This window comes from Odocoileus virginianus, chromosome 10 (genome assembly GCF_023699985.2).
Source record: "Odocoileus virginianus isolate 20LAN1187 ecotype Illinois chromosome 10, Ovbor_1.2, whole genome shotgun sequence".
NCBI classification, from domain to species: domain Eukaryota; kingdom Metazoa; phylum Chordata; class Mammalia; order Artiodactyla; family Cervidae; genus Odocoileus; species Odocoileus virginianus.
Genome location: NC_069683.1, coordinates 4,970,871 through 4,983,342, shown reverse-complemented (window position 1 = coordinate 4,983,342; position 12,472 = coordinate 4,970,871). Strand labels below are relative to the sequence as shown.

The window sequence follows — 12,472 nt, the reverse complement described above, 5'->3', positions numbered from 1 at the left end:
CTGTTTCTGTTGGAATGCTTCCATTATTATACTGTAGTGTTAGCATTTATTATTGAAAAAAAGGGTTTCATAGTGTTAACACATATTGCTGATAAAAAAAGGACTTTGGGAAAATTTGACTTCTTTAATTAATGGAAAAAGTAATGTTCAGTGAATGCAATGTGCCAGAGAGTTATGAGAGCTCCATATACACCATTGAATGATACAAACAAAGGCTGTGTTTACGTGGAGGTAAAATTCCAGTGGGGGAAGAGATGGATAATAAGCAAGTAAACAAATAAATGAAAAGTATAATTTTGTTAGTAATGGTGAAATTTTTAAAAAAAGCCATTTTATAAGAGTGTGATACAGGAGAGAAGAATTAGATACATATTTCTGTAGTTGTGTAAATCCTACCTAGGATTTCACTTTAATAGAAATATAATCACACATGCTATTACTTTTTAAAGTAGATTATTTAAAAACATGTGTTTGAAATGGGGATAATATCTTTTATCAATGAGAAAAAAGTAGTTTCTTAGGGGATGATCATTCTTTACTATATATATATGTATATATATATAAAACGCATAGATGTACATAAAGCACATGAATAGATAGTATATTTATGGTATGATTATTTTAGAAGGGAAGGTTATTAAGGGAATATAATATCTACAAAAGCAAAAAAGCACCTTTTAGAGGCAATAGTGGAAAAAAAAGATTGAAGAATACTGCCTTAACTCATATCTAAAACAGTAGGTAAGACCATGGAGTAAATTTAGAATGATAGTAAAGTTCATCCAAGAACAGAGCATGGCCCACCACCTGTAAGGATTGTATGCAGTAAAACTGAGAGACTCTTCATTCTCAGGGGACTTCCCAGAGTGTGCTCTGCCGGAGCCTGCCGGCAAAGGAACCGGTCACGGGCGCAATCGCTGAAATACCTAAGAAATAAAGGCTCGGAAAGATGGGGTTGAGAGGGACAGAGTCAGCTCTCGACTGAAACTGACAACTTTATTGAGGAGTAACATGCTTATATATGCTAACAGGACTCACTAAATTTAGATCAAGGACATGTATACGTGCAGAATCGCAGGCATTAGTCTTCGCTCAGGAATTTTATCTCAACTCTTTAAGACTATCAGAGCAAGGGACTGGCGTCTTAGTATGATTACAATCAGTTAAAAGATTATCATGATTACAATCAATTAAAGATTATCTAAAGATTACCTAGACATAAACCATACACAGGAGCCTGACAATCTCGTCAGGAAAATGGGTAAAAGGTCGCTACAGCAATTTCCTTGAGGAAGGTGAGAAAGGCCAACCTGCACTTTAATAAATCAGGGGTGGCGGGACAGAGAGGGACCTCTTGATCTCTCTCAGGGCCAAGAAGGAGCCTGAGCAGTCAGGCTGGCTCCCCGCATCTCCCCCTTTTCTTTTGACTAATGGCCTTTATATCTCCCTCAAAGGAAATGGCTGCGTTTGCAAATGGGAAAACATCAACAATCTTTTATTTATCATTTCAGATAGGCATTGACAAATGCAAGGGCCAAAGGTTGTATCCACAAATCCATTGAGTGTTATTTGTGGCTACCCATCTTATACCAGGGCTATTTTCCCAATCTGTCCCTGGCCATTTAACAGACTTGTTGGCAATAAAAGTTACATCCATTACAGTCTTACATTTTTGGGTAGGCAATAGTCCCATATGTTTCATGTGATACCTTGGAAATTCCCGGCCTCCAAATGTTGGTACATGAGTCTTTTGCTCCCAGCAAATGTCAGCAGGGGTCAGTAGCTGTCCTTTTTCAGGGGTCATCCAGAAATATTCATCCCAAATTTGGTAGTAGTCACCCTCAAATCGATTAAAATCATTAGGAGAAGAAACAGATCTATTTTTGTAATATGAGTATGCATTAACAATTTCCTGATAACTTTGTGTTACATCAAAATAAAAAGAAGAAGTGTATAAAGGATCAGAGCATCGAAAATCTATATCAAAATTAACTGTAATTAAGCTTCGATGTTTCTTCTGATATATTTTTTTAAAAATCACATAAAGCCGAAGTTTCATTTTTTGGAAAGGTAAGCACCCACCAAGGCAATCCTTTGGTAACCGATAAGGGCATGCTTGTGCAGACCCAACAGGCTGTTTCATTGTAAAAGTCAGCATAAGAATGAGCCCAGGAAACAAAAGCATTGGCTTCAGCCTGAGGGAAGGCTTGATTGATTATCGCATAAGCCAAAGTGAGCACAATGTAAGCTAGGGCTTGTCGAGGTTGAGCCGTCTCTGCAGCCATCCTCCTTGCTTGAAGAATAAACTCATGCATCTGCTGATTTGTCGGGAGAAGATTCCTCTGCTGAAGAGTCAGATGACTCATCTGCTGGTTTAGGGATCTCCTCCGTCTGGCGTACCAGCCTTTCCGGGAGCCAGCGCGGTGCATCGGCATCCTGTGGAAAAACACATACATGACCCCTCCCCCAAATTAACATGGGATCTGGGCCATGCCAGTTATTATCTAGCAGGTCCTTCCACAAGACCATCGGCCTTCTGCTGGAAATCTGAGGGTCCCAAAATCTCTGCGCGGCTGAATGTCCTTCTTTATCTAAAATTAAAAAATTTAAAATGTATAAAGCGTGATTAAGGTAATTTCTGGGTAGAAGGGGGTAGAGCTCTCCCCTCTGTATTTTTTGAAGCTGTAGTTTCAAAGTTTGATTGGCACATTCCACGATGCCTTGACCTTGTGGATTATAAGGAATGCCTGTTTTTAGGGTGATAGAAAAAGAGGAACAAAAATTTTTGAAGGCAGAGGAAACATATCCAGGGCCATTATCAGTTTTTATAATCTTTGGCGTGCCTAAAACGGAAAAAGCATAAAGACAATGTGAGATAGAATGTTTTGCGGCTTCACCAGTCTGTAAGGATGCCACAATATATCCTGAAAAGGTGTCAATAGATACATGAACGTACTTTAAACGACCAAAAGAAGGGACATGAGTGACATCCATTTGCCAAAGATGATTCGGTAGAAGCCCGCGAGGATTAACGCCAAGGTGTGGAACTGGGAGAAACTTAGGGCAAACAGAACAAGATTTAACAATTTGTCATGCAGTTTCTCGAGGGATATGAAATTGCAAACGAAGAGTATTACTATTTTGGTGATGTAGCGCATGTGATTGTTGTGCCGCTTCTACCTGTGAAAGAAAAACTCTAGTGTGAGAATCAGCTATTTGATTTCCCATAGATAAGGGTCCAGGGAGTCCAGTGTGAGCACGTAAATGTCCAAAGAAGCAGGGTAAGGTGCGCTGTTGCAACAGAGACTGAATTGAACATAACAAATGTTGAACGTTAGAATTCACAGTAGAAATAAAGGGAACAGTTTCTATATATTGCAAAGCATGAGCAATGTATTTGCTATCTGTAAATAAATTAAAAGGTTGCGAATTATATCGTAAGCAGACCTCATAAACAGCAGACAATTCTACCTCTTGGGCAGAGCTATACGCAGTTTGCCAAGAGGTAGGGTGATTATTAAGTACAAATGCAGCAATGCCATTAGAGGAACCATCAGTGAATACAGCGAGCGCATCCGGAATAGGTTCAGATAAAACAACCTTAGGGAAGATAAAAGGATGTTGACTAGCAAAATGTAAAATCTTATCAGAAGGTAAATGATTAATTATTTTCCCTGCAAAGGAATCTAGAGCCAAAGCCCATGAGTCATTAAACTGAAAAAGCCAGTCTTGCTGCTCTTTGGTATAGGGTACATAAATATATGTAGGATCAGCTCCGAGCATTTCTCTGGATCGCTGGCGTCCTCGAGCAATCAACAAGCTGATAAAATCAAAAAAAGGAGTAAGAACTTTTGAGGGAGAAACGGGCAAATGAATCCAATGTAATGGAGCATCCTGATACAAAACTGCTGTAGGCGTATGTTTGGAAGGGAGTATGTAAAGACCCCAGGGCTTAGAAAAGTCACAATAAGTAGCGAAATGTTGAGAAAGGGCATTTTCTACTTTAGCTAGTGCGGCTCGACCATCATCTGTAAATGTCCTGGGGGAAGAAGGATCAGTAGGGCCTTTTAAAATATCAAACAAAGGCTTTAATTCACCAGTGGTTAATTTAAGATACGGACGTATCCAATTTATATCCCCAAGTAATTTTTGGAAATCATTAAGGGTTTTTAGATTATCTTTTCGGATCTGCAGTTTTTGGGCCTTGAAAGATTCCTGTTCTAATTTAAATCCCAGATATGAGAAAGGAGGGAGCCTTTGTACTTTCTCTGGTGCCACTTGAAGGCCGAATTGAGACAACCGTGTGAGCAGCAAATTATAGGCTTGCAAAAGCACATCTTCAAGGTGGTATGCAAGCAGGATGTCATCCATATAATGGACTAAGTAGACATCAGGATATGCAGCTCTTACAGGGTCGATTGCATGATTGACAAACTTTTGACATAAGGCGGGGCTATTAGCCATCCCTTGAGGCAAAACTTTCCAATGATACCTCCGAGCAGGGTGCTTAAAGTTAGTAGAAGGTATGCTGAAGGCAAAACACTGGCAATCATCAGGATGGAGTGGAATAGTATAGAAACAATCCTTTAAATCTATAATTATCTTAAACGTTTTAGGAGGGATCCCTGCAGGCGAGGGCAGGCCAGGTTGTAAGGGTCCCATGACAATCATGGTTTCATTTACTTTGCGGAGGTCCTGCAAAAGCCTCCATTTTCCAGATTTTTTCTTTATAACAAATATTGGTGAATTCCAAGGGGTATTGGAAGGCTCAATATGTCCTAAGCTCAATTGTTCCTGCACCAATTGTTCAGCTGCTGAAATTTTTTCTTTGGTTAGGGGCCACTGATCAACCCAAACAGGCTCATCAGTCTTCCAACTGATAGGATCTGCATGAGTTACAGGAAAATCAGAGGTCCCTGTCAAAAACACCCTAGGCTTGCTCTGGTGGGGCGAGGAGTGGATACAATAGGGCAAGTAATTCCTTGATTACCCTTTCCTAGTCTCTGCTGTGGAAGCAGACCTTGATTCATCATCATATCTGAGATGACTTGATTTGGGGCAAACATATATACACCCATTTGTTGCATAACATCTCTTCCCCAAAGATTAACAGGGAGATGAGGCAGGATAAAGGGTTGGAAGTCACCCTCATGTCCTAAATCACTCCAGTGAAGGAGGCCGCTACTCTGTTGTGGGTTTTGAGATTGACCTATGCCCCTCAGAGTAGAACAGGCTTCTTGCTTTGGCCAGTGCTGTGGCCAATGTTCCTCAGCTATAACTGACACATCAGCACCAGTGTCCAAGATTCCAGAGAACTTTTTTCCTTCAATAGTGAGCTCTAATTTTGGTCTTTGAGCCGAAATAGATTGAACCCAATAAACATCAGAGGAACCATAACCACTAGCCTTCCTTTCTCTCTGTGAGGCAATCTTTCCTTCCACATGAAGGGGTAGTAAAATTAATTGGGCAATTCTTTGATCAGTGGGTATGCTAATAATGTTAAGGGGGGCACAAGCCATAATTTTAATTTCCCCAGTATAGTCGGCATCAATCACGCCAGGGGAAATGGACAATCCCTTCATGGTCCAACTGCTCCTGCCAATGATTAATCCAACTGTTCCTTTTGGTAGTGGTCCAAATACCCCTGTAGGAATGGCTTGCATCCCCATATCTGGGGTTAATACTGTGTGGGCGGCGGCACACAAGTCCAATCCTGCGCTGCCTGGGGTGGCTCGGTAGAGGTTTTCGATACCAAGTCGATCAGGTTTGGCTGTGACTCGGCTTGGAGTGCCCCATAACACTGTTTCGGGGCCTGGGGCTGGCCCCTCACCCAGTTTCCCGAGACAGGAGGCAGAGGTTTACCTTCTATGTCAGTCTTAGAACGGCAATCTCTGGCCCAATGTTTTCCCTTTTTACATCTAGGGCAGACATTAGGGTTTTTTGCCGAATCAGGGTTATTGTTCTTTTTTGGGCACTGAGCCATACGATGTCCCATTTGTCCACATGAAAAGCAACTACCTGGTGGCCCGATCCTTTTTATATTTCCCTTATTCCTTGCTTGTTGGTAGAGAACCTCTTTAATAGACTTTCCTTGAATAGCTGCGGCCATAGAAAGCCCTTGGAGGTAAGAAGGGCCAATATCAGCACAAATTCTAACATAATCTGTTAAATTTCCCTTTTTCCTATAAGGCCGCAGAGCGGCTTGGCACGCAGCATTTGCATTCTCATAGGCCATCTGTTTTGTTACAATAAGACCTGCCTCTTCATCTCCTATAATCTTGGATACTGCATCTAATAGACGAGCAACAAAATCCTGATAAGGCTCGTCAGGCCCTTGCCGAATTCTCGAGAGATCTTCAGTCTTTCTATTAGAAACGGGAAGTTTTTCCCAGGCTTTTAATGCAGCTTCACTAATCTGAGGGTAAGCTTGTTCTGGATAATTTAGCTGTGCATTAAGAACCCTAAAGACTCCTTCTCCCATTAGCATGTCAAAATTAATTTGTAACCCATTACGGCGATTACGATCTTCAATAAGACCACAAACTTCTCCATACTCGGAGCGCCAGAGCAAATAATCGCCTCCAGAAAGGCAGGTGCGTGCAACGGCTTTCCAATCATTGGGTGGCAAATATTGGGCTCCGAGGCTCTCAATTATGGCTAATGTAAAAGGTGCCGTGGGTCCATACTGGGCACAAGCCTGCTTAAGCTTCTTTAACTGTTTAAATGGAACAGGCTCATGATACCTGCGGCAGTTAGCGTCTTTAAAGACTGGAAAAATCATGGAATATCCCTCAAGGCTTTCTCCTTGGTCTCTAGCATGTTTAACAGCCATTTGAAGTGGGGAAAGGACGGGTTTTTCAAATTTCAAAGGAGAATATACAGGAGCTGTAGGTATTAAGGGAGCCTCAACAAAAGGAGGAGGCATAGGGGGAATCGGAACGGGATCCAATCCTGCCACAACAGACGGTGTATTGGAGTGCAGCGGCTTGGTACCCGAAGGAGGCAGCAAGTCTAACTGCTCCACTCTCTGTGATATGGATGTTAACATTTCTTTAAGTTCCGAAAAGGGGGATGCCTTGTCCTTCCCTTTTGTGACAATAAAGCATCCCAATTCTCTCTATTGTACTCAAATGCTTGCTCATCTAGTTCTCTTTGATCCTCATGAGAGAGTTCAGACTCTGAGTCAGATGTTAAAGCAACAGCCTCCTTTTTACTAGATTTTGGGTCTTCCGGGGAATCGCAAATGTGTTCAACTGTCCCGGAGGTAGGCTGCAGATTTTTAGGAGTTATAAACTTTAGAGCAGTTAGCATAGTTTTTAACATAGAAACAAAGAACTGTTTACTACTATTTTGACCCATAATTTTTACTCTGAACTATACCCTCTCCACCCACAATACCTGCAACTTCAGACGCTGCCCGCGGGATTACTTGTTCTTGGGTGGCTGTAGTCCGGGATCCGCTCGTGTCCCTGTTCGGGCGCCACTTGCCGGAGCGTGCCGGCAAACGAACCAGTCACGGGCGCAATCGCCGAAATACCTGAGAAATAAAGACTCGGAAAGTTGGGGTTGAGAGGGACAGAGTCAGCTATCGACTGAAACCAACAACTTTATTGAGGAGTAACATGCTTATATATGCTAACAGGACTCACTAAATTTAGATCAAGGACATGTATACGTGCAGAATCGCAGGCATTAGTCTTTGCTCAGGAATTTTATCTCAACTCTTTAAGACTATCAGAGCAAGGGACTGGCGTCTTAGTATGATTACAATCAGTTAAAAGATTATCATGATTACAATCAATTAAAGATTATCTAAAGATTACCTAGACATAAACCATACACAGGAGCCTGACAATCTCGTCAGGAAAATGGGTAAAAGGTCACTACAGCAATTTTCTTGAGGGAGGTGAGAAAGGTCAACCTGCACTTTAATAAATCAGGGGTGGCGGGACAGAGAGGGACCTCTTGATCTCTCTCAGGGCCAAGAAGGAGCCTGAGCAGTCAGGCTGGCTCCCCGCAGTGCTCAACTGTATTTATAAGCAGGTTGCAATTGACAAACTACATTGTAAACTGTTATTTTATCCATTTGGATTTAGGAGAAGAAAGAAGGCTATAATCCCTAATATTTATAAATCAAAAACAAGAAATTTGAGAGTACTAATTGCTATGCAATGAGAAAGAATTTAGTCCTTATTTTTATGAATGAGGAACGTTTTAGAATCCTTTATAATGGAAACGATTCTGTAGTTCGCTGTGACACAGTTGTAATACTCATCTTGAAAGAGTTAGAGAGCCCCAGATTAGGTGATAGAAAACTTCACCCTCGAAAAATTGGAAAGGAGGCTGGTGTGGGGCTGCTGCTGGCTACCTGGTGGGTGGGTCCCAGGTCAGGTGTGAACTCAAGGTGTTCTGAGGTAGTGGGTCTAAGGGCAGATGGGTGGGGCTCTGTCTTTGCTTTGTTAGCGACTTGCCCTGGGGCTTCTCAACATTGGCACCACCTGGCTGGTGAGTGATGTTTGCACCCACCACAGAATTGCTAGAGGGAGGGTTTCAATATGATGCTTGCCAGCATCATGTCACTATCACAGGATAGCTACCCAAAACGGTTGCGACCAGTGTCTATGTAACCAAAGTGAGGCTCAATTTTCTCTTTTATTTCTGGGATTCTCTGTTCATTATGAGCAATTCGATCTGACTCAAGCTCTTTTCAGATTTCTATTTCATACGGGACTGGATGTGACTTTTAAGGTTGGAATCACTATTTTCCAAAGCCCCCTGGCTCTCTGAAAAGGAATCCCCACTGGCTTACAAAGTCGTATATTTTAGGAGAGATCACTTCCCAGTGTAGGAGTACTGGGCTAAATAGTACTATGTGGGGTTCAGAACAATTTCCTTCTTTGGGAAAATGTCTGCAACTAGATTATCACCCTAGGTTTATTGCCAACCTGAGGTAGGAGACTGGACTCTACCCTGTATCACTCACTGCTCTCTGTCCTGTCATGATTCCTACTCTATGTATTTTATTTTATTTTTTATTTTTTTACTCTATGTGTTTTAATAACAGAGGATCTGCTAGTTGGGTTATTCCCATCAACAGTGGTTCCTAGATAGTCATAATTTTGGTCTTTCCTTAAGAGGGCATGATTTCAGGATCTTTCTACTCTGCCAATCATGACTGCTTCACTATGTACGTATGTCTGTATGCCAGGGATAGCCTTAACTTTATTGTATGTTTTAAAAATAAGAAGTATGATTGTTCTTTCTATTTGGAATCACTTGAGATTTCATATGAATTTTAGGATGGCTTTTTCTATTTCTGCAAAAAATTTTTTTGAGGTTTTCATAGAAATGACATTGAATTTGTAGATCACTTTAGGTCATCTTGGTATCTTAATTTTTGTTGTTGTTCAGTTGTTAAGTCTTGTCTGATTGTACAAACCCATGGACTGAAGCATGCCAGGCTCTCCTGTCACTTACTGTCTCCCGGAGTTTGCTCAAACTTACGTCCATTGAGTCAGTGATGTTATCTAACCATCTCATCCTCAGTCATCCCCTGCTCCTCCTGTCCTCAATCTTTCCTGGCATCAGGGTCTTTTCTGATGATTTGGCTCTTCGCATCAGTTGGCCAAAGTATTGGAGGTTCAGCTTCAGCATCAGTCCTTCCAATGAATATTCAGGATTGATTCCCTTTAGGATTGACTGGTTTGATCTCCTTGCAGTCCAAGGGACTCTCAAGAGTCATCTGTAATACCACAGTTCAAAAGCACCAGTTGTTCGGTGCACAGCCTTCTTTATGGTCCATCTTTCACAACTGTACATGACTACCGGAAAAACTTTGACCATATAGACTTTGTTGGCAAAGTGATGTCTCAATTTTTTAATACACTGTCTAGGTTTGTCATAACTTTTCTTCCAAGAAACAAGTATCTTTTAATTTTATCTTAGTAATATTAAAAATTCTAGCTCATGAATGTATTTCCATTTATATGTGTCTTCTCTAGTGTCTTTTGGCAATATTTTGGAGTTTTCCTTGCTTAAGTGCTCTGCCTCCTTGCTTAAATTTATCCAAATATTTTATTCTTATTAATGCTGTTGTCAGTGGAATTGCTTTGTTAATTTCTTCTTTGTGTTGTTCATTGATAGTGTGGAAATTCAGCATCCTTTCATAATAATAATAATTTAAAAAAACTAAACAAATCAGGTATTGAAGGAAATTACATTAACATAATTAAGGCCATAAATGATAAAACTACAGCTCACATCATACTCAACATTGAAAGTTTGAAAGCTTTTCCATTAAGGTCAGAAACAAGACAAGAATGTACTTTCTGATCACTCTTTTATAGCATAGCATTACAACAATAATTTCTTTCACATATTTAGTGTTTTCTACATATAGACAAGCTCATCTCTGAAATGAGATTATTTTGTAAATTGATTTTTACTTAATTTTACTTAAGAAACAGTGCTTCTGATGCTAGCCACATCCATTTCTTTGGATCTTACCTTAAACACACCTTTCAGGAAAGGTCATCTCTGATTATATTATTGATTGTAGAATTTTCCCTCTAATATCTGGTGCAGTCCTCTATTTGTGGTCTTGAAACACTGAAAGACTACACCTACTTTACTGCTTATTATCTCCTTCCTTGTTGTGAAATCTATTATAAGAATATAACACCCGTACAAGAAGAAACTTTTATATATTTTCCGTTTTATTATTTGCTGTGTCCTCAGCCATAGCATAGTTTGTGTAGTCAAATAGATAAAGTACAATTTAAGGATTGGGTAAATATTTGTTATATCTGAATTGATTATGCATTTCATATATTGACCAAACATCAAGGAAGAATAGATTGAGTACTAAAATGTTAATAAAAAGAAAGAAAAACTTCCTATGGCAAGTAGAAAAATACATGATAAATTGCTTTGCTGAAGCAAATCAACTGGGCTACTATTTTGTTCTTAACTGGCAGTAGTCTGAAAATAATTATAAATCATTTTGTTTTACTATCACTGTCACATCTTTCTGACCCTAAAAGATGATGTGGTTTACTAGTGGTTTTTTACATACTTTAAAAATTTGCTGGAAAATTCCAGTGAATTGAATTGAGTCAAGAATCAGTCTTGGACACAGTCCGGTTCTAAGATTTAATGATCTTCGTAGTTCAGTTCAGTTGAGTCACCCAGTCATGTCCGATTCTTTGCGACCCCATGAACTGCAGCTCGCCAGGCCTCCCTGTCCATCACCAACCCCCGGAGTTTACTCAAACCCATGTCCATTGAGTTAGTGATGCCATCCATTCATCTCATCCTCTGTCGCCCCCTTCTCCTCCTGCCTTCAGTCTTTCCCAGCATCAGGGTCTTTTAAAATGAGTCAGTTCTTTGCATCAGGTGGCCATAGTATTGGAGTTTCAGTGTGGATAGGATAGATAAAATGCAAAGTAATCTTCAGTTCTATTTGGGAAAAAAGGCATATTCTTTTAAGAAAAGATATACATTTTTGAGAAGTCCCTCATTAGGCTTAAAGAAATGTGCAAAAGAAAGGAAAAAACAGAAAAAAAAAAGAGCAAAAATGTCTCCCAAAATCTCTAGTCATCTAGTCTGGCCACACCAACATGACAAGATGAGAAGGACTAAGCTGTTGAGTGGCATTTTCTACTTTGGAATTACTTGGAAAAGTAATTGCTTAACATATGTTTCCCTGGGAAATGGCTATTCGCTATCTTTCTAGGTAAACATAGTATTCAAAGGGATTTTTTCTCTTAAATTATCCTAACATGATAAACATTTGTTTCTTTGTGGGCACTTTGAATTTTGTTTAAATTGACCGTGTGAAAAGAACAGCTGTCTGAAGAATCAGAAGACTCCTGGGAGAAAAGAGAGACCACTAAATGAAATACAGTATTTCTTCAAGTAATAATTAAGTCTGTCACATTTTCTTGTCATCCTAGATTAAAGATGAATTCTGTCAAATCACATCACAGCAAGCCCCCTAAAGCTGACAAAAACAACTGATATTGGGAATCAGATTTCAAAATTGTGTAACTTTATTATGTAAGAAATTAAATTATCTTGAAATAAATTAAACTTTGATTCCAGTTCTTATTTTATCACTTAAAATATTTGATCTTTTGAAAATTAATAGGATGCTTTAAGCCTCAGATTATTCAAATAAAAAATAGAGATTCTCATTTTTGTTACAGTAAATAGAAAAAGTGATACATTAAATTGGGTACATGATTGCAATTCACTGTGGGAGATTTGAGCAGTGAAGGGATACAATCAGGACAAGACTGAGAAAGAATAACTTGAATTGCTTCAGGATAACAAGCTGATAAAGGCCAGATTAGAAGAGGACATACTTGACTGGAGGCTTTTGCAGTGGCCAAAAAAGAAATGGGGTTTATATGTGGTAGAAAATGATCGAATTTGTGATGAATTTTCAAACTAAGGACAACAGGATTCACTA

The 12,472-nt window shown here is 39.8% G+C and overlaps 1 protein-coding gene and 1 pseudogene across 1 annotated transcript; both read right to left on the bottom strand.

Annotated features, from left to right (window-relative positions):
* LOC110152107 (2-acylglycerol O-acyltransferase 2-like) overlaps window positions 1-1,804 on the bottom strand; it is an 8,382-nt pseudogene extending 6,578 nt beyond the window's left edge.
* Window positions 1,805-5,417: 3,613 nt separating this feature from the next.
* On the bottom strand, window positions 5,418-7,048 carry LOC139037236 (endogenous retrovirus group K member 10 Gag polyprotein-like). Its single transcript, XM_070473729.1, has one exon. The coding sequence runs from the start codon at window positions 7,046-7,048 to the stop codon at window positions 5,678-5,680; it is 1,371 nt and encodes a 456-aa protein (XP_070329830.1). The 3' UTR covers window positions 5,418-5,677.
* Window positions 7,049-12,472: the final 5,424 nt, after the last annotated feature.

What these genes read in the sequence shown, in the direction of transcription:
- LOC139037236 (XM_070473729.1), bottom strand. Translation starts at nt 7,048, where the DNA reads ATGTTAACATCCATATCACAGAGAGTGGAGCAGTTAGACTTGCTGCCT.